The sequence below is a fragment of the Diadema antillarum genome, unplaced genomic scaffold (assembly GCF_040938485.1).
Source record: "Diadema antillarum isolate AM-2024a unplaced genomic scaffold, OU_Dant_1.0 scf00000163, whole genome shotgun sequence".
NCBI lineage: Eukaryota > Metazoa > Echinodermata > Echinoidea > Diadematoida > Diadematidae > Diadema > Diadema antillarum.
In genome coordinates, this window is record NW_027271052.1 from 86,184 (window position 1) to 109,332 (window position 23,149).

Sequence of the window (23,149 nt, forward strand, 5' to 3'; positions counted from 1 at the left end):
AGCGAAGAGTTTGGTCGCAAAACGAGTTAGCTCCATTTTTTTCTTCAATGTGAGATATTTTCAATTAAAGCTACTGAAAAATCGCGCAAGAAAATGATAGGAATATATATATATATATATATATATATATATATATATATATATATATATATATATATTAATTGTAACTTCGAGAATATTTCCCTTTTTGTTACAAGTGAGGTATTTTCGAAAAAGGTTTTATTTTGCTGTATCTGAAGCGTTGATCTGAAGATGAATTTACTTCAGTGATTATAACGATTTACCTGTTTTGCGATGAAACTTTTCAAGCATTCTTGCAACTAAAATTACGTAGTTTCTCGCAACGGACCCACGTTTACTTGTCAGGGAGGCGAAATGAGAATGAATGGTGTGGAGGGTGGGGCTCGACCGATGCATGATTTGTGATCACATTGTTTGTAACGGATTTAACTGAGTTGTGACTCACCGCGGAGGGCGCAATCGCATATCGCACAAATACAGTGGGGCTCACACGGGTACAATTCCCCATACAGACATGTATTAAAATTCAAAATTCAAAAAAATCTGTAAAATAGCTGGGAGAAATGGGGTGTTTCATCTTAATAGCCTGAAAGAGTGAGATATACCCTTTCATCAGTCAAATTTCCAAGGGGGTTTCTTCAGCTCAAACTCTGTCTAAAGGGTTTGCAAGGCCAGACTACGAGTTCTTTAATTTTTACTAAAAAAATTACATATTTTCTGTACATGCACCCAATCAATAGTCCCTTCAAATTAAATGAGAAAGGCTTTCATCTTCCAACCAAACTGCAGTTTTTAGAGGAATTCAATATCTACACCTATTTAGTTCCCCCCCCCAACCTGCATTTCAGATTTTTAATCAATTCTTTTCTCAATTAATTTCAGCATCTTTGGTACAATTTTGTAATGTGGTCATGGATATTTCGTTATATTTACAGGTGTGAGCCCAACAGTGGAGCATTGCGAGCATGCGCCTAACTTGTACTATTGAAATATTTGAATTTGCATTTGATTTGAATTGATTTTGTCTTTTACCCGACTGCTAAGAAAGAATTGAATGCTTATGAGCAGGCAACCACAGGACAACTGTCATTAAATCTATTACAGAATAAAACTGTACGCACACATTATCACAAATATCGTTAGAGGCACTGACTTCATGTGTCTACCATTTGCAGATAAAACAAAACCCAGCTTTAGTGCTTCAAAGTGAAGAGTTTGTTTGCAAAAAACCGATAAGTCCATATTTGCCAAATGGAGATATTCGTGATTAAAGGTCAAGAAAAATAAAGAAAATAATACAAAAATGTTTGCTTCTTTTGACCATAACTTCAAAAATATACCTTTATACGTAGTGACCAATATATCATTTAAAAGGTATTATTTTGTACTTTATGATAGGGACCGTACTTCAAAATCTTCAAAAATGGACTTATCGGTTTTTGCGAACAAACTCTTCAAGTAGTCCTAAAATGTGAGTTAGGGATAGAAACAACCAATGTAAATATGGTAATTAGTATAATTTATGTTAGTAAAACTGTTTCTAGAATAAACCGTCTACAGTTAGGGTTTATTGAAAAAATTAGTGATATCTCCTCATATTTGTGGCTTTATTGAAAAATTTGTATATTATGGTAGGATGTTTTGTGATACATACATAAGCATCAAATGTGATTACTCGAAAATTCGCTAAACCATTGCTCCCAATGGCAGAAGGCTATAATCGTAACAGACAGCAGGTAAAAACACATTCAGTTGCCAAGCAAATTCATTCTATGTAATGATTGCTTTTTATTACATCATCCATGTTCCTTGCAAGAATTTGTACACAAATATCACACCATGTGGTGCCACACGTTCAATCTGTGACAAAGTTGAGAAATGTTTACATTTTTATACATCAGTCTACCCTCAATATAACTAGAAATGATACAGAAAGCAAATCAACAAGCCTGTCACATGGAATTCTATCACCATCGCCAATCTCAGTGGCGGATCCAGGGAGGACCGCACTGGGTGCCCACTTTACTTTTTTGTTAAAACAAAAGAAATAAAAAGAAAACATGGAGAAGGGGAATGTGCGCCCCTCTTTAATTTTTGTAAAGGCGCTCCCTCCCTCTTTACGGAATTCCTGGATCCGTCCCTGAATCTCCTCGTCCTTATGAAAGAAAACGTGACACCTACTGATGAAATTAACAGCGAATAAATAATCACTGCTTTACAATCATAATATATCTGACATTTCATTCAACATTTTGTCTTTGTCTATTATTCACAGAATACTCAAGGAACATGTAAAGTGCCACAGAATGACTTAAACCACACAAACCAGGCACTTCTTCTTTTCTCTTTCCTGTTGTTTTTATTGTTGTCTTTTTCATTCCAGCTTGGCAGAAAGTGAGATGATCAGGGTGGGGTATTGCTAGGTTGCTTTCTTGTTTTTGTTTTAGGCTTTTGTCATTACTAGAATCTATTATTGTCTTAGATCATGTTGAAGTGAAGCATATAACTATACACATAGTTTGGCATTGCTTGTCCATAGTGAATGGCTGTAACAATACCATATAAATTTGCTAATTAGAACTCAATCATTTGGATATCTAATTGTATTTGCAACAAACCGCTGTATTAACCTGTTGAGGACGAGTCCTGAGTATACTCAGGCAGGTGTCTATGGGAAATGCGTGTTGTAGCAAAATCAAACCGTCCTCAACGGGTTAATATGAAAAATAAAACATTAGAACATCTATTCATGTAGCATTTCACTATAGAAATCGCATCTCTATGATACGCCATAAATACCCCCATCATACCATCAAACCATTCATATTCTGTAGTCTACATAACATGGTTAACAAGAGTTCTGAGATAAGCGCCTTCATATGAATTTCATAGAACACAGACCACACAATCCTTTGATGAAAAGACTTCATGAACCTCAAGTTTCATCAACTAGTGATATTGTGAACTGTGTAACGATATTAACACAGCTCCTCGGCTGATCAAAGTAACGTAACAAAACGCCTGGTCCCATTCAATTTGCGGCAATGGCACATATCTTTACTCTTCATAAACAGTTATTACAAATAAATGTTCTAGATACTGTATTTACTGATAGGATTAACAACACTTGAAGGTTACAAACAGAATTAAAGTAAGTTCATATCAAATGAGAAACAAATACATTTGCTTTTTTAAAAGACATTTATAGTTCTGCTTATATGATGACCAAAGTATTTTATCAATAGCCTTACTATATAATCTTTATTTAAAGTGTGGATCATCAAAACTCCTGCATTGCCAAAAGAGTAATATTTTAGATTATTGTCATTCTTATCAGTATTGTCCTGAAATTCTAGTGTTGCAATCTGTTTCGCTCTTCACAAATGCCTGGTAAAATATAATTTGAATGCAATGGATGAAAAAATCATCACACAAGAGAAACATGATAAAGAACAGGGGATCAGCACAAAGAACAGAAAACATCCAACAGTCTATTCACAGCCAAACATATCAAACAAAAATTGTGATTTAACTATAGTCTAGAGCATCAAGACTTACAGCAATAATTATTTGCACTTCCACTTTTTGTTCAAGCTGAAATGGTTGATCAAAGACATGCTGGCAAAAGAGAAGACCAACAGAATATTACAAGACTTGGTTAAATGAACAAATTATTCTTTGTTTTCCCCTTTTTCCTCTTCTGTGCAGGGTTCTGTAGAAGACCCCATGGGTAAAACACAACTCTCAGATTTTGAATACAGTAATCTTTTCTGTACTTACTTTCATCGCATCATAAGTTGATTCACCGTGATATTTCAACACCTTGCTGAAATTTCCGTTTCAAAGACAAACAGTTACTATTTAACATTATTACAAATAGAAACCTACAAAGTATGATAAAATATTAAATTTAAGATAAAACAAAACATTTAAGAACATGTATGTACAGACAGAAATCAATTTCATATGCAAGGTTTTCACACTGACATAAAGCCTCAACCCTCAGTCCCTGTTCACACTAGTAAGATAAGATCAATCTTCTGGAAGTGATTAAGGAATCCTGTTTAGACAGTATTCTCAGTGTCTGTGTGAGTATTTTTCTGTAAAAACAAGATTAAGTGGACTTGTTTGCATATCAGTTTATGGCAAATTTTCTGAAAACAAGACTAGCTTCCATACAATGATGTCATTCTGTTAGATGTAAAAGGGGTTGCAAGAAGTGGTCACACGACAAGACCTCAACAAGACCTCAATCTCAGAGTTCTTGTGGAAGGCATCCTGGTCTAGACGTGTAGCAACAATCATGGGAGAAAGTTCTATAAGAGGCTAATCTTCTAAAGATTGTCCATATCTCACAGATGTGAACGGGTCTTGCTACTTGTGCAGCCACTTCCAAAATATCACCAGAGATCAATCTCAAAACAATCTTTAACACATGGCATATCTAGCCCTTCAAATGAAACTAGCTTGATCTTTTATGATATAAAAGATCGGTGACACAACATTTGCTCCCGGACAATTGCTCCAGTCTTACTTTCCCTAGGATTTAGGGTTAGGGTTAAGGTTTAAATAGAGTTTTAAGTTTAGTTTGATGTGAGGATTAGGATTAGGGATAGGGATATGTTTGTGGGTAGAATTTTATGTTTGGCTTAGTGTGCAGATATTTCATGGGAGCAACTATTGCAGGAGCATATGTCCTGGAACCAAAAGATCAATATTATGTTTCCTATATAATTCATGGAGTATATACCAACTGATTAAGAGGTTTTTTTTTTTTTCAACTTCAATCTGACAGTTGACTCCCACTATAATGAAGGTCTATGGACCGACAGTTTTTGTTTGTTATATTGAAATTGTGTTATAACCAAACAAATACACAATGAAAAACATAGAGCCGATAATGTCTGGGCTTGAATTTTTACCTCATTATAACCGGAATTTCGTTATAACTATGTTTGTTGTATTGGAGTGCAGTGTATAGTGAGTGAAGGCAATATAGCCAAAGTTCTACACAATCAAACACAGACATTATGTGCTTTAAATAACACAATCAGCTCATACTCAACAGGTTAACATTTCCCTATACTATGTAGTCTTGGTTTCAGACCTCTCATTGGTAGATTAAATCAATATTTCCTCAGATATAACAACCTGAGGAACGATAAATAAATCAAATATTTACAGAATTGTAATCATTTATTTACCACAAACACAACCTGCAGTCTTTCAGTAATGCTGTAATTTAGTAAAGATACACAACTGGCAAACATATATCTTTTATAGCATACGACATGCACAATACTATGCCACACACGACAACTTCCACGTAAAGGGATTGTATAGTTTTGGTTGAGACCTAACTTCAGGTTTCTAACATTTTTTGGTGAGATAATGAGAAACCTGTTATGAAATATCAAAGAGCACGTCATTCTAAGAAGAGTTCAACATTTATTTGATGAAAATTGGTTTTGAAATGGCTCTGTACTATTTTCATAAGTGTTTTCTTGGTATCTCGCAAAAAGTTATATGCTCAATCCTCATCCCCACCAATACTATGCTATCCCTTAAGTTCTTGCTAGCCTTAAATGGATTTGTGCACCTGAATGTATATATATATAATTATATATATGTGCAGTCTGCCTAGCAATCAAGGAGTTAAAGTAAGCGATAATACAGAACAGGGGAAAAACAGGCTTACATGCAAAACATATAAAATATATACAATGGTCTTATATGAGACATTAAGGCCTCTTACTTCCCAAAATATTACAACTCAACTAACATCAGTCCCTTGACGGTTGTAAAAAGGTTTTTGAATTAACTGTCTTATAAAACTTAGATCTCTATCATGGCTTCATTTTCTAATGATCTGATGACAGGCAGACTACATCAGGGACCCGCGGACTGACTGGGAATTTTTTGGAAGAAGCGAGTTATTTGATTCTCAGCAACAAGGCCTATGAAACATAAGAAAGGGAAGTCCCCTCAGGCTGCTAAAAAAATGTTTTAGAAGTTGGCAATTATCAGTGAGGTACAGCACTATCAATAGCAACAGAAAGAAAAATGAATTTCCATTTACAAGTTCCATTCACGGTTTGCAGTGATACTGCCATCTCGTACTGCTGTACTGCACTTCTAATGACAACATTTATGCCAGGTGATATCAGTGAAAATCATAGCATTGGAAAGAAAACTATAAAAAATCTAAATCATATATCAAGATTTTCTACTACTTCTTCACCTATTAAATACAATGTCTTACATACTTCAAGCTGAGATAGGTGGAAATGTGTGTAACTCTGAATTTGACAACTGTACAGGATAATGAGTAAAAAAGAAAAAAAGAAGAAAAAAAGTATTGTTCCTCTCTTATCTCTGGATATTCTGGAAATGGTTGAAGCAGGGAGGGTTGGAACCAACAACAGTAAAAACCTTGACGTAGAAATCGTCACATTCTTTGGAAGCACCAGAACTTTGTGTCATCATGACGACTTCAGCTCTTTTACAAGCCTGCACAAAGTATGGAGAAGAAACGAGAACAAAATAACCAAACAAGATATTAATCAATAATTAATGTTTCATGTGAATACTGTAAAAGTGGAAATTTTCGCGCATTTCGCGCAACCAGATGCTAGCGCAAAAATAAAAGCATTCATATATTTTTGCAAGTCATATACTGTATTCCAGTTGTTAATGTCCTGTGTCCGCGGATTTATAAAAACATGCAAAATTCATCTTACCCGGCAGAGTGAAAACAATTACTCGCACGACAATATCCACTTTTCCAGTATGACATCGACATTTTCATTTCACAAACAAATCTGTCTGAACAAGGTCATATCGAATTTGAGAGAAAAAAACTAACTGTATCAAATCAAGTTGTCAATTATCAATCCTGGTCACAAGGGAAATGTATCCCTTCATTTCTTTCTTTTGGGAGACCCCCCCCCCCCCTAATAATTAACAGAACAATATTCGTATTTGTCAATTTCGTATTAAGCATTTTGTGATGGATTTTGTACCTGCAAAATTGCTCAAAAGGTACACCACAATGTGATGGAAATAAATCATGTTTAGAATTGACAATGTTTCAAATACTGTGCACCTTTCCCAGCAAAAGTGTGCACCAGATAAGATCATGGAATTTCAGCTCTAAAAATGCAAAAGTTCTCCTTTAAAGGCATTTATGTGTACATTCAAAAGTGTAGAAAAAGTTACACACATACATACAAGCTCATCAGGGAGAAGACACTGTTTATCATCGTCATAGCCCAATTTTAAAAATTCTTGAGCTTTGCTGACTAAACTGTGAAATCATGTTTAAATGGATGAAGCAGCATACAAGCATGTAAATGTTTGAAAATTATGATGTTACAGTTATTATAATATCTGACATGTTATATTGCCATGCTAGCAGAACATGTCCAAAATACTTTCTTATAACACTGAATATTGTCCCTAGATGCAAAGCTGAGCATCACGAATAGAATTTCTCTTTTTATAGCATAGTTATGATCATTTTCACACAATTTAAAAAAAAAGAAATTATATTAACCCTATCTGAGCCAGGAACTTTGGACATTGTGTACTATTCTACATGGGGTTTAATCTGACAATCTGCACGCACAGTGCACAAAAGGTGAACATACAGTTCATGTAAAGGACACTGTGAGCATGCAGGACCATGAAGCTGGGGGGGGGGGGGGGGAATTTCATGAAGCATTTTGGTAAGATTTTTCTGCCAAACTGTTACAAGCTACGGAAATCCTTGCATCTGATTGGCATAGAGCAAATTTGTCCGACAACTTTGTCGGACAAAAAGCTTCATGAAATGCCCCCCAGATTTCATCTCCTCTCGGCCTGAAAACAAAGTTAACCCTTTCAATGCCAGGGTCTTTTGACAGTGTGTACAACTTTACGGGGTTTCCTGTGCCAATCAGAACTCTAAGTACACCATTTAAATTTTATCTATTTTTTATCCATCTCCAACATAATAAACAGCACATACGTATAAAATGTGGGAAAAAAATAAGAAAGAGATTTCTACATGATTAATCAGAAAGGATGATAAACGATGCTTTTAAGCAAAATGAATGAAAGCAAGACACACACACACACATACACATACATTGTATGCGTCTATGGTGGAAATCGAGGACATGTTTTACTCACAAGAATTTTACCAACTAACGGAGGAACTGTCTGCAAGTACAGTAGGAATCTGGTCAACCAAGGACTCATTTGTATATTACCATACAACCGAGGACTTATAATGTTAATCGAGGACCTACAAACATGAACCCCTAAATGCAAAACCAGACCGTCTGGAATGGTCTGCGAACCGAGGACATCCTCGGTTCACTGGGCGTCCTCGGTTTAAATGTAAAGTTCGTGAGTATGTCCTTGTTTTCCACCATGGGTAAGTGCAAACACACGCACACAAGTTACTACATGAGAAAATTTGACAGACAACAGTCTAGTAACAGGTGTCATCTTCAAATGAGACTTGTGAAAAAATGGGAGATGTTTGTCAGACAAAGGCTACTAGATTCAAGGTTACAAATTTGACAAGAAAAAAAAAACAGAAATAAATATTCATAGTAAATAGTGCATCTAGAGCACCATTTGTGATTGGTCAAACTTGTATCATGTGACATTTATTGATTTTGTTACATTTCATGGTCGTGAACAACACTTTTTCTCTATTCTTGCATGGAGGATATATCTAGCCTACACATATCATTGTTATAGATACACTTATTTACTGTAACATATTGTACATGCTCTTTCATGATCCATTATGTACACTCAAAATGCATAATTAGCCCTCAAGCAATTCTATTACACCTTGGTATTGGCTTTAGTGAAATCAAGTTGCACTTGGGCTAATTATGCATCTGTTGTGCATATATGACTGTGCATCACAAAACAAACAAAAAGTTCCACCCTTTGCAGAGACTCCAACCCCAAGCACCTTCTGATCTGGAGATTCTCCCGCCTGAAACCCCTGGCAAACAGGAGACTCCAACTTGCGCACATCCACGAGCGCAAAGTCCTTTGCGGTCTAGGGTTCTAGATGCTCTCTCACGCTATTTAAGGCTTATTTTTCAACATACAATGAAATTAAGTAAGAAATCATTTCAAGCGGGAGAAATTAAATCTCAAGCGGGAGAACGGGAGATTCTGCAAAAATGGGCTTTCGGCGGGAGATCTCCTGTCGAAAGCGGGAGAGTTGGAGTCTCTGCCTTTGATTTTATGTGAGGACTCTAAAAAGGTGAAACGGGGCAACCAAGTCAATTTCGAGTTTTTCATATTTTCTGAAAGAGCTATTCTTCATCTACATTATTCTGAAGTTTACGGTCATAAAATCAGTTGGAGAGTGTGTCTTTGGCAGTTTTTCTCAACCCTTTTTGTAGAGTAGTGTGATTAGGTAGGTCTTTAGAGGTCCCTTCTCACTTCTTGAAAATCTTCAGCAGCCTTCACTTTCAACTCTAATAACTTTTGAAAGGATAGTGCTACCACCTTGAAAGTTGACTAATCATGGACAGAATGTGGTGATAGAGCATGATTAATTTCAGCTTAATCTGATAATCCTTTCATTGATGTTTCTAAGATGGTTTACAGCCTGTCTTTTGTCCCATTCATCGCACAGCTAGCACAGCTTGGTAAAGATTTAGCATTTGAATAGACCCTTTACTTCAGAGCTTCTTTTCTTGCTTCACACTTTTCCACAGCGTGTGCTTTCTTTCCAGTATTAAGATAGGTTAGAAGAGCCCAATTGAAATACATCATTTTAAAGCTTAGAATCTGCTCTTTCAATATCTACCCTGAACAAAAAAATTCATGTCTGGCGACTTTTTGTTGGTTTTGTGATGCAGGGTCACGTATAATCTAGTAGAGTGCATTCCTGATCATGCACTGTACATATAATATCCTCACCATTGCATTGCCTCATCAAGCCCCTCCCCCTTCAGTGCTGATGTCTTGAAGATCTGGTAATTCCTATTGCGGAGGGCTGGTAACCCGAGGGCGTTGGCCACCTCAGAGGGCGACATTGCCCCTTCCATGTCCTGCTTGTTGGCGAAGACCAGCAGCATGGCTTTCTTCAGCTCTTCTTCCTGAACAAATACAACAAACACAACAAAGTACATTATGTACTCTGTTCTACAATGCCATGAGTATCTTTTTAGATAGAATGAGCACTTTATAAGAGTCTCTCTATTATCATTATTATTATCATTATTATCATTATTATTATTATTATTATTATTATTATTATTATTATTATTATTATTATTATTATTATTATTATTATTATTATTATTATTATCAAGTGGACTATGGGATGGAAAAAGGACAATCATGCATCATATCGGTCTGCTCCATGCACTTCCTGTCGACAGACCCAAGGAAACAAACATTTCATGAGAGTGAAGGTACACAGAGATACAAATGTCCGTCACTCTGTACCGTGCCCTGATTTTAATGAAAAGTTTTCTGTCCATGTTCTTGCTGTGATTTGGGGGCAGTAAATGTCTGAATGCATGTTATCTAAATGAAATTTGATGTGAATGTATATGTGTAGTATGGAATAATATGTAATTCAAGTGAGTTTGTGCAGGAATATTGTCTGAGTTTGGAATTCCTCATTTTCCTTGTAAATTATTAGATTGAAAAAAAAAAATCACAGCGAGATCACATCTGGATAAAGGGAGGCCAGATAGGAGAGGTCGGACTGTAAAATGAGGAATGTACGCGTGCATTTTAATTTTGTGAATTTCGTGAGAGCCAAGATTCGCGAAATTAAAATGCGTGTGAAAGTTTTTTTCTACACTATATGCATTGAATGTTAGAGGCAACTCGCAAAAATTTCATGCCGCGAAAATATTGTGTTTTACAGTAAACACATTAGTCTGACAAACACATTTTCAAATGAATAAATAAAAAAATAATTTCAGATAAAAAATGAGGCATAACTATAATAGCTCTCAGAAACAAAATGTCTGCAGTCATAAATCTGCTATTTTACTATCACAAATTATCACTGTAAAAATTTAGCAATGCCCAATTACTCAGAATTAACAAAATGCGTATACATATGTACAAACAGGACGACATTGTGAATGGCTGCAAAACTGTATGCAATGTCAAAGATAGACACTCTAAAACTTTTCCATATGCAGCACCTGAATTACCTAGCTCTCAATATCAAAGAAATATTGTTACTGCAGCAATCAAACCCTTTTTCCTGTGTTACCAACATGACACAGCCATTTCAGTAGGACAGCGACGAGGCACAAAGTTGGCCTGTACCAACCTACAGGTTACTGGAAGTAGGTACCTAATGGTGACATCACCGGGGGTGGAAATAAAAGCTTCCCAACTTTCACTTTGAGATTCTTCTCGGGTAAACATAGATCTCAGTAAACTATACAGCTGTAGTTCTACCATTTTCTGTTGACAGATTCACCTACCCCTGCCATACTTCCTTCCAACAGACTGGTTTTGATGTTTCACTTTTCTTTATTCTTTACGGTTTAATTCCTTCAGTTGTTCAATGGACAGAATGACTAAAGATATTAAACCGAAGGGCACATTGTCCTGAACTTTACATTTCTGCATGATTGAAGGCAGAAGTGCAAAAAATATTTGACACAATGCAACATGGAACATGTGGAGGATTCATTTGTGCTCTTTGACATATTCTAATGGGGAATAAAATACTTACCTCTAACATTGCTACTAATTCTGATTTGGAGATCCCTATTCTATCTCGGTCGCAGCTGTCTACAACATAGATGATGGCGTCTGTGTTTGAATAATAGCATCTCCAGTAAGGCCTGTTTGGGGGGGGGGGGGGTGAGAAAGAGAGGGAGAGATAAATAGGACTAAACGACCATCAAATTTATAAAGACATATTTACTGCATTCTCCACTTTATCTTCAAATCAGTCAAATGAATTAATTTAAACATCAATCATTAATTTCCGTACAGCATCCATCTGTATACAACCCTGTATGTCCCTGTGTTTGTGAGAACAAACATATCAAACTTTGCATAAACACACAAATATTTATTTACAGAATGCTGCACACTGCCACTGGTCCAAAAGTCAAGGATCAGAACTAGAAATGTCGCTATGGCGACTGGTATGCCTCCGCCGTAATGCACGATTCTCCTAATAGGTCTATAGTACATGTGGACAATGTGTGATTACATTTTCACAAAATTGGCAAAATATTAAAATGACATGTTTGTCATGAATGTATCGAATGTTCACCTTCCTTGACCTATGTTTTATTGGATGAATAGGAAAGCATGTACTTTAACTTCGACTTTGACCCTTTCATAAGTTTACGCACTTGAGTAATTTTCAAGGTATGGAGAAAAAGTGCAATTTCTGTATTGAACAGTAAACTGTTATCATTTTCATCTGGCCTTTGATTCATAAGAGAATCACTGTCAGGCAGAACATACATAAATTCAGCATGTACTAAGTTTTAAGATAACTTGAGCCACTTCCGAGATATGGAGAAAGAAGTAAGTTCAGCACTTTCACTTGATCTTTGACCTTTTGACCTTTGACCTTCTTGGCAAAAAAAAAAAATCCCAGAGAATCTCTAGTGGGTAATATACATGCATACATTAAGTTAAAAAAAAAAATAATCCTGCTGGCATTGCATAAATATAAGGAAAATAGTAAAATTTTGAAGTATTGCCCTTGACCTTTGACCCCTGACCTTTGACCCCATAAACCCCAAATTCCCTAGCTAACTACTGACAGTCAGTACATGCATGTATACTTTGTTCCATAAAGATACTTTGAACAATTTCCAAGATACAGAGAAAAAAGTGAAATTTTAACATTTTACTTGACCTTTTGACCTTTGACCTTTTGACCTCATGACCCTAAACTTTCACCAAAGAATCTTAATTGGGTAATACATGTATACACTAAGTTTCAAGAAAATATCTTCAGGCATTGCATAGATATGGGGGAAATAGTTCAATTTTAAGCATTTGACCTTGACCTTTTGACCTTTGACCTTGAGCATGTGCACCCAAAAGTTGATAGGCACAACTTCACCCCCTAATACACATACATGCCAAGTTTCATTAGTCTACCTCAAAAGGTTTTGATAGTTACATGGTCCACAAAATTCATTACGGACGGACGGAAGGACGGACGGACGGACGGACGGACGGACGGAAGGACGGACGGACGGACGGACGGACGGACAACCCGAAAACATAATGCCTCCGGCACCACTTCGTGGCGGAGGCATAAAAATCACTGTCAGACCAGTAATTTTTTGAGGAATGGAGCAGTAAAAAATGGAAAACCTGGGTACCTGCTGGTCCGACAGACAGGTTGGACCAGTAGAAAAAAAAAAAATGGGTTAGTGTGCAGCCCTGATCAACATAACATGTGTATACAATGCATATAAAACTAGAAAAGCACTCTGAGAGCGCAGACCTCCGCCAAGCAGCTGCTTTCCACCGATGATCTTGCTCTTCCATGGAGATCAGTGATTTTCACCCATCCATGCATTGTGAAAAATTTCCCAATAAGAGTATAGAAGCCTTTGTTACGTCAGAAACCCTCAGCTGCGTGGTGCGTCTCACCCTAGCAGAAACTAGAGCACACACTTGAGTGCACCTATGAAAATCTCAAATATGTGCAGCTTGAACTCCTATTAAAGTTCATTGACCCTACCTGCCAAAATATAAAAAAAATCCTATGTAAAATCGATGAAAATTTCTGGATCACTACCAAAATATTCATCTGTTCCTTGGGTCATTCTCAACCTTTCCTACAAGTTTCATCTAAATCTGTGCAGAACTTTTTGATTTATTTTCACACGGACAAACAAACAAACCAACGGTAATGAAAACATAACCTCCTCCCTTGGCGGAAGTTAAGATGTGCACATATAGAGCAACAAACAGTGAATGATATTGAAAGCAATGGACAAACCTTCTACAGAAATCAAGTTTGTGAATCTCACCTTATACTTGTCTGTCCACCAAGATCCCACACCTGGAATTTCAGATTCTCATATGTGACAGTTTCAACATTGAAACCAATTGCTGCACAGATAGGGGGGGGGGGGGGGTGGAGGGAGGGGGAAGGAAGAATAGAAATGAAGGAAAGAGAACAAGATTAGGACAGACATCTTTGAGCTACAGTGTTTCATATTCAAACACGTTGCCCCTAGGAACATTAACAATTATTCAAAACTGAAACGTAATCACCTGATAATATACATGGTCATGAGTGCAAAATCTTGTTCCATTGCACGAGTAAAGACCATACACTATTTGTTTTATACAACACCTCAAACATCAACAGATGTGGTCCACACAGATTCCTGAATTGAGCACAAAAATGGCAACCATTTTCCATGAAAGACGAATGAGTAGCCACACAATCACAGTCACCATGCACGTACAGTATGTAAGCGAAACCGATCGGTTGAAGTTGTTTACAAAAATGACTGAAAAAAGTACATACACACTTACTTTAAATGTATTCATAAGCGCGCTTGTAATTGTTGAGTGCAAGTGCCAAATGTTTGTTTACTGTGACATCAGAGCCATGCAATGGAACAAAAACTTTGAGTCAATCGGGAGTTTCACACGGGAGTCAATGGAAATAGGTGTTGTCAGGTATGCGCTATCTATTTCTGCTCAAACGAAATTGCATGGCTGACAGCCACAGCGTGTGATGGAACTTTTAACCATCACGTGATGGGCAATCGATCAACTGGATAGCTACATTCTTTTTAGGTGTTGTATAATTTACTTTGTTTTTGGATATCTTAGCCACTTCTAAACTGATTTTCATCAAATAAATTTTGAATTCCTCTTAGAGTTGTATGCTCTACAATATTTCATTAAGTGGTTTCTATGCATCTTGCAAAATGCTGAATCCTCAACTCAACCAATACTATACCATCCCTTTAAAAAATCAGGGGACAAGGAAAAGAGGTTGACTCACTTGGTATCGTCGTGACAACTTCTCCAACCTGTAGTCTGTAGAGAATGGTGGTTTTCCCTGCGCCGTCTAGACCAAGGATCAGAATGCGCATTTCTTTTGACCCAAAGAGGCCACTAAATATATTTGAAAAGAAATTCCCTGCAAGAAAAAAAAAAAAAGGGGGGGGGGTAACTTTCCACACCTGCAGCACCACTCACTGATACAGCACAATTACAAAAGAGCAGATTTTCTTTCACAATAAAAACTCTGAAACGGATCAATACAATACTCTGGAAGGTGTACAGTTCACTATTATAGACATCCCCTCTAATACTACTCATGGCTGATTCTATTAATACTTTTTTGCTGCTGTTTTGTAATAATGTGCATCTTAACATGCATACTGAGCATCTAGAGCACTAAATGACTATTGCCTTGTCTACTACATGATGTGATGAAACTGGATTCAGATTTACCACAATCGCAATTTAAGACAGCATTTTTCTGATTAGAATCTAATAATTTAATCTAAATTGGCTTAACTATCTGTCTGTCTTGTGACATGCATGTAAATTACAGATAGTGTTGCTTTGGTTTCTAATCTAGAGTTAGAGTTCCAATGCAATCAATGCAATCATGCAATGGCGATGTCCCTAGCTAGCCTATTGTGATCCATAGACACCCTTGTTCTAGAAGTTTGTCCTTATTATGACATGATTTAAGGGAGAACATGGTTTACTTTGTAAAGTTTAATTTAACTAATACATGTAGATCTAGATCTAGACCTATTCTACATAATATGATAAATTTAAAATAAAAAATCAAATTCGAAATGCATGTTCTTCATTTCAGGACATGCAACAATCACGACAATTGGGACAGGACAGGACACGATTAATAATAGACTTTAAAGTATGAAATGCTTTATAGTGATCATTGTGTATGCAGCTGCAAAGATACTTTTGAAAAGATACATGCCTACTTGTTATTCCACTGCTTCCAATATTACCGTAATAGTTAAATACTTTTGTTCTTATCGCTATTGTGCAAGTAACAGAACAAAATTTTGCAGGTGTGGGACTAGGACAAATCCCTCGCAAATCTGTCGTGAAATATACAAAGACAATACACACCTAGATGTATGTATACGACGATCAAACAAATAAAATATACGTTAGATAATCTTACAGAAACTTAAAAATCGTCAAAATATAGCATGAAATTGGAGAAAAGTGTGTTCTTACCCATGTTTTGGCTGTGACTATATGCGGCATACGCGTAATCTTCGACGTGTACAACTTCTAGCACGGCCTGCGTGACCTTCGACGTCATGCATGTCATTTGACCCCTTCCGTTCATTCCACGTTGTTGATATCTTGTCGGTAGTCCACGTAGAATCCCCATCCCATACGTCCAGAGTTTGCGTGTTATTCTACGTGACAGTCTCGAATGTCTTTCAAACCATCCAGCTTGTACACCATCTTAATACATTCAAAGGCCGTGCCTTGTAGTGGAAATATGATTCATGTCCTTGTGGAACCGAGAAAGAACACGAATTGATAAACTACTAGCATGCTAGTTAGAGAAATACAATGTATATGCTTTCAATCAAAAAGCCGCCTGACGCGCGTTGGCAGAAGTAGAACGCGAAGATGCGGTACATTGAGGAGCGTATTTGCTTTGGTTGCGAGTACAAAGTGTAGGCCTATAGTTGGTTAATTTTTGAAATAACATATTTACTTAAAAAGAGGAATTAATATGTTTACAAAGTGACGCAAGAATTTGTAAAAAAAAATTAATGATAGCTTGAGTAGATACAGATTCCATGCACTCAAAGGCCTACTTTTTTTTATTGCTTTCATTGGGAAACAGTTCAGTCTATTATTTTCATGTATGTGACATGATTAAGAAGTAGCACATTCACACTTTGATATTCAGATGAATTTGTATGTTTTTAAGCGCGGAGGTTCATGCAATTGGTTGAAATGTAAATACGGTTTGGTTGTTATTGTTGTTGTTGTTGTTTTTGGGGGAAATTTAGATTGAGATACAAATTGTAATATCGAGCTCTATGTTGAATTTGAGATAGGCCTATATTTTTTTTTTTTGTAAAGCACAATATGATTAAACTGTTGTGTAATCATCCCCTTTTTCTTTACCTCCGCCAAGGGAAGTGGTTATTTTTTCATTACCGTTTGTTTGTTTGTTAGTTTGTTTGTTCGTGTGCAAAATAACTCAAAAAGTAATTAACAGATTTGAATGAAACTTGCTGGAAAGGTTTATGATACAAGTAACAGATGATTAAATTTTGGTAGTGATCCGAGAATTTGTTTTATTTTATTTATTTATTTATTTATTTATTTATTTTTTTTGAGGGGGGGGGGAGAATTTATGGAGGATTTTTGATATTTTAGCAGGTAGGGTCAAGGAACTTGGCAGTTCAGGCTGCGTGTATTATATTGAGTATATTCAGCGCAAAGAACAAAGACCTTATACTGCGCTAGAAAGTTTCATTCTTTTCTTTTTTCTAGTGCCACTTCCGGGGTTAAAAAAATAGTGGGGGTCAGGGGGCCCAAAGTGGTGCCAAGTGGTGGCACCATATTGTATTCCTATATGTACCGCCCTTGCAAAAAGTGGGGGGGGGGGGGGGGGAGGGGGGTTAGTGGAAAGTATGGAAGGTGGAACCATGGGGGGGGGGGGGGGGCGAGCGCCGCCCCCCCCCCCCCCCCACATGGTTCCACCTTCCATACTTTCCACTGGATTGTCGATGTTACCACTGAGCTAAAAACACCCCAGAACGATGATTTTTTTTCCATTAAGTTTTATCATGTTAGTAGGGGCCTATTATCAGTAATTTATCCTGCTTATAGTTGATATGAAATATTACATTCAAGATAGAATGACTCTCAGACTAGGTGTATCAATACAACCACTTGTCACCCGTTGAGTATTTGAATTCTCACTCACAAGTGTCTTTGGTAGTAGTCCATTCGCGCCCAATTCTTTTAGATGTGTCCTATAGGCCTATGCCATTGCTCGGCCGGCCCCTACGTTGCCTAAGAAATTAAAAGGACACCCAAACATAAATATGGATTGAGTGAAAGCAGCTCAACATTAGTAGAACACATCAGCGAAAGTTTGAGGAAAATTGGACAATCGAAGCAAAAGTTATGAATTTTTAAATTTTGGTGTTGGAACCGCTAGATAAGGAGACAACTCGAGTTTATACCATCATGTGTGGACAATAGAACATAGGTCTATATGTATATAAAGAAAATTCAACATGCTTTCACTTTTCTAGCGTAATGAAAGAGCACTTGACTAACCGTTTTCAGAAAGCATGCGGGGGAATAATTACTACCCTTAACATTATGCCAATATCAAGTTGATGTATGTGTAATTTCAATGAAAAATGAATTTTGTGGAATTCTCTTTATATTTTCTTTATAATTTTTGTCCACATATGACGTCATGAACTCTAGTAGTCTCCTTATCCAGTCATTCTCAACACCAACATTTTAAAAAATAATAACTTTTTTTTTCATCGATTGTCCGATTTTCCTCAAACTTTCACTGATGTGTTCTACTAACGTTGCTGGTTACACTCACTCCACATTACTCGTTGAGTTTTGGTTTCCTTTTTAAGTAATTTTAAATTCTTAATCGAAATCTTTAGTTTACTGGTATGCCTAGTTGTATAGGGCCTATTCATACCAAATTATGGTGATCATTACATGGTTGCTGAACTCTCTCTCTCTCTCTCTCTCTCTCTCTTTTTTTTTTTTTGGGGGGGGGGGAGGGGACAAGGCTAATGCTCCCTTGTTGGCTTAGAGACAATGCCCCCCCCCCCCCCCCCTTCGGCTTTTAAGATCCGGGTGGATCCTTCGTGATGTCATGACGTTTTGTTGCAGCGCTTCTTTTCCTCACTTTCTTCCTCTTTCCTTTTTTATTTTTATTTATTTTTGTTTTGTTTTGTTTTTTACAGCGAACAATCGGTTCCGCGGCTGTTAATTTTGGTCGCATATCGGATATCCTAAATTTAGATAAAAGCTAAAAGTGCTTTGGGCTTCGTGTAACACTGTTTCATTTTAACGATAGGCCGTGTAGCTAGGCCTGTTTATAAGTACCTTTCTTTTTCCAACACAGAAAAAACAAAACAAATATGATTCCCATAACGTGTAGTGCACTGGTGTAAGATCTACACAGAGTTTAGACGCAATTGTTTAATGATGAGACGATAAGCTACAGTACATCTTTTTCACGGTTTTCATTTTTTTTTTTTTTTTTTTTTTTTGAATACAAGCTGGGAATGTTCTCGACAAAATTTCCGGTATTGGGTGAGATACGCGCTGTCCGTGCAGAAGGGGAAACCCCACACGTGTGCCCGCCCCTGAAGAGCGCCATGCACAGCGCGGTAAGCTCTTATCTCGTGTAATCCTCAATGCGAGCATGCCAAGAGCTAATAGATTTGTGCATTGTGTGATAGATGTACCATTGATCACCACAGACTTGTACACCCATGCGATACACACGCGCATGCGGTTATGCATGTACTCTGTACACACGCAATTGCAAGCAACCAACAATCGTACTAAGCTGTGCGAATTTAGAGAGAAGAGACGAATGCTTGTGAACCGTAGTTTGTCCATGTTATTGCTTGCCTTGTAAATCATCCAAAATGGCTCAACTATTTGTTGGACGGTTGAGTAAAAGTACTCGACAGCGAGACATCGAGGACACTTTCAGCTATTATGGACCCATGACAAGATGCGAACTGAAATACGGTGAGCTTCATGTATTGAGGAAGTGTGGAGGTAAAATTTCTGGGCCTCTCGGGGAGGTAGCGTGCGATGAATAGTCTGTGTGTGTGTGGTTAGCCGTGCCATGCGCTCATAATGATAGCTTCGCTTCGCTGTACAACATGGCCCGGGCAATTTTATGCATGTAGGATGTATTTTATGCATCACGATCGAGCACAATATAGCTTTAATGATATTAATTGCTTTGTACTCGAGCAAGATGAGTGTTCGAGGATGCTTTCCGCCATTCAATCCTGTCATCATGGTCATGTCCAGCTGTATCTCCTACAAATACATCATTGATGTACTGCAATCCAATTGATGTCATGGCCATGCCGATGGGAATGCTGACAGTTCCAAAACATTGTCATTGTTGGAGGTGCGTTCCCAGACGCGTTGATGAAAATGATGGTGTGTGTAAATTTATGCGGCATGCCCTGCCTGGCCTAGCGCCTGGCTTGCCATAAAACTCTTTGTCTTGACACCTCACCCCCATTTTTGTATGATTATAACAATCTTTGAAACAGTTTGTCTAGGATCTATGACTATGTTGCAATTTATTTGAACTTGCAACAGTTTTGCAAGTGTCAGTTCAAGAGTAGCCCGACCAGATAGACACAGTGCAACACTTCAGCTCCAGTGACTTGTGTACGACTTGATGGCGACAAGGCTGTGTATGAATGATTATAGTTCAGGAGTAGATTCTACCTTCTTACTATTTTGTCTTTCACTTCTCAGAAGAATAGTGTCTTCAAACATTTGGTGCTAGGAAATAATGTATAAATTTGCCTGCATCGATCGACTCGAAAATATAAACAGCGTCAGTACACGTACATGTACATGTAGATCTAACGTTAAGTAGATCATAGAAGTGGTTGCAGAACATTTTTGTTTGTTTGCTTGTTTAGGGGAGGGGGAAGGGTGTGGGAGGGACTGGGCAGAAGTGCTGTTGGGATCAAGGGTGCACTGGTAGGAGTGGGTGCTCCCTTTCTTCCTAGCACTCCACCCACTTCAAGTTCTGCAGAAAGAATCTCAGCACAGAGCCTTCCTTCCAAAGTATCATGGTCTCTGGTGATGACCTCAAAATGATAATGAAATTTACATTGACTTTTAGGGACCTTCAGAATATGATATTTTTGCATGTCTCAGCCTCCCTAAATTGTCATTATGGAATAATTCCCCTTTGCTCATGAATATGTTGTCATACAATCTGTAAAAAATATTGCAGTATATGGTGATACATAAAAAGATTATGAATACCACTATACACTGTACTCTGTAGGATGTGTATTGTTCTTGCTAACAGTACATTGTACTTCACTTGCTGTACAGCTGTAGTTGCAATATACAGTAGTTTGTGCATTCAAACGTTTCACTCTGCAAAAATTTAGCTAGCATTTATAATAGCAAATGAGATGACTTCAGAAGTGTCAAGGTACATCATGTATGATGGCGGGATGAGTCCCAAGTACTGTAAAAGTGGATATTTTCGTGTGACTAATTTTTTGCGCTGGGCGAGCTGAGAAGAGTTTCGCATGTTTTTAATTCCGTGGAATCAAGACATCGACTACTGGAACATATGGCAAGCAAAAATATTACCGTGCTTTTATTTTTGCGCTAGTTTCGGGTTGTGCGGAATGCGCGAAAATTTCAACACCGCGAAAATGTCCACTTTTACAGTATACGTGTATGTATGGGCAATTGTCTATGAGAAGTGCGTGCACATTGTAGCAAAATCAGCCTGTCCTCAACAGGCTACTAACACTCTTGAGCTGTGGCATTGGACAAATATGGCAGTTTGCCCATTGATGGTTTTTAGTGTTTATTTGTTATATATATAGCACTATCCCGCTCGTTTGATACAAAAAGTGGGGGGGGGGGGGGAGAGACTGAAAAAACAAAGAAGATGAAACTAAAAGCCACTCGCTGAGAGGAAATTGCCAGTAGTGCCACATTTGCTCCACGGCTTTCGTCTGTCAAAAAAACCCACCATATACCCTGATAATTGATCACAGGGATTGCCTCTATATTTCATCCAAACATGCACATTACATACAATAGTATGTGTTCTTGATAGGAGAGTAGCGAGTAAGAAAATTAATCTCAGTAACTAATAATACATGTACATTGTACAAATATTGTGTGCAAATGCATGCAAAAATATTTTACAAAATGTAAGATTTTTACATGTATGCCAAAATATGACAATTTTTAATGGCAAAAAAAATGTCTTGCAAAAATTGGATCATAATGGCATTCTAAATGGAGAAGCTGTTTTGTGTAAAGAGTGCATTTACCAAACAGTAGTCATAAAACATCAATGTTACAATGTACAACATGTACATGCTGTATGTGTAAATTTCATTTTGATGCTCCAACAATACTGTGCATGGCCCCTAAGCCCCTGGATTGCTACGTACAGTGTATGTAAAGTACAGTGTTGTCAAAAGTGATCTTTTGAAACCAGTAGTGTGAGGTACAAAAAATGTAGTACTACAATTGTATGACTATGGTTTAGTGGCAATGCTTTGCTACAGGTCTACAACATGTACAGTTGTAATTTCATCCAGGTGGATGTAGTTTATGGAGTTTTTAGTGCCTTAATACTGTGCTGCAAGAAATTTTCGCGGCACAAAATTTTCGCAAATCAGAGCCGATGGCCTTTTTCATGGCATGAACATTTTGTGAATTGCCACCAGCATTTAATGCATAATACTGTAAGAGTGGATATTTTCGCGCGACTAATTTTTCTCACTTGGCCAGGTAAGAAGAGTTTGTGTGTTTTTAAAGATAATAAAAAGTTTTGGTACCTCAAAAGTTTCCTTGAATTTCCTTGTCTTAGTTTGTGTTTCAGGTTAAAGTACCTTTCATATAACTAACACTGTGAGACTTACTCGCCCCAAAGTGCTCTCATGTCGTAGTAATCATGCAATTAACTGCGACCAGCAGCCCCATACGCATAGCGACCAGCAGTCCCATACGCATGGTGTAATCGGGCTTCGCATTGTAGCATTCAGGATCATGACAGATTTAGTATTGCAGGATAAATGTCAACTTAAAATCCCAAAAATTCTTCAATTTGAAGACTTACCAATTAAGGTGAAATATTGAAAACAGGCTTCGGGCAACGTTTGGTTCTGCCTATAGTCCCTTTCTGTTCGAATTGATAACTGAATGTGACTCGGTTGGGAGGACCTTGGGAGAGCTCTACATACACTGAATACTACAGCCAGTGCATGCGAACACATCACATGCGCACAAATTTCAAACTCCATCAACGGATAAGATTCAGTGTATGTAGCTCTCCCAAGGTCCTCTCGACCGAGTCACATTCAGTCATCAATTCGAA

General features: G+C 37.4%; 2 protein-coding genes across 2 annotated transcripts in view; one reads left to right on the forward strand and one right to left on the reverse strand.

The window, feature by feature from the left end:
- Positions 1-6,503: 6,503 nt before the first annotated feature.
- LOC139722288 (ADP-ribosylation factor-like protein 1) lies at positions 6,504-16,338 on the reverse strand. The gene is made up of 6 exons (XM_071633596.1): positions 16,246-16,338; positions 15,023-15,160; positions 14,031-14,112; positions 11,750-11,861; positions 9,961-10,139; positions 6,504-6,531 (listed from the first exon to the last, which is right to left on the reverse strand). The coding sequence occupies exons 1-6, from the start codon at positions 16,331-16,333 to the stop codon at positions 6,504-6,506; spliced, it is 627 nt and encodes a 208-aa protein (XP_071489697.1). The 5' UTR covers positions 16,334-16,338.
- A 3,274-nt stretch (positions 16,339-19,612) lies between these two features.
- LOC139722324 (uncharacterized) overlaps positions 19,613-23,149 on the forward strand; it is a 37,436-nt gene continuing 33,899 nt past the window's right edge. Inside the window, exons 1-2 of the mRNA XM_071633634.1 lie at positions 19,613-19,846; positions 20,328-20,386. Of these exons, the coding sequence (XP_071489735.1) occupies positions 19,680-19,846; positions 20,328-20,386 (226 nt within the window). The 5' untranslated portion in view covers positions 19,613-19,679. The remainder of the gene's footprint in view (positions 19,847-20,327; positions 20,387-23,149) is intronic.

Excerpts from the sequence above, each read along its gene's own strand:
- LOC139722288 (XM_071633596.1), bottom strand. The coding sequence starts at position 16,333 with ATGACGTCGAAGGTCACGCAGGCCGTGCTAGAAGTTGTACACGTCGAA. Across the intron at positions 15,161-16,245 it reads TAGTCACAGCCAAAACATGG|GGAATTTCTTTTCAAATATA; the intron begins GTAAGAACACAC and ends TTTTTCTTGCAG. Across the intron at positions 14,113-15,022 it reads AGTTGTCACGACGATACCAA|CAATTGGTTTCAATGTTGAA; the intron begins GTGAGTCAACCT and ends CTATCTGTGCAG.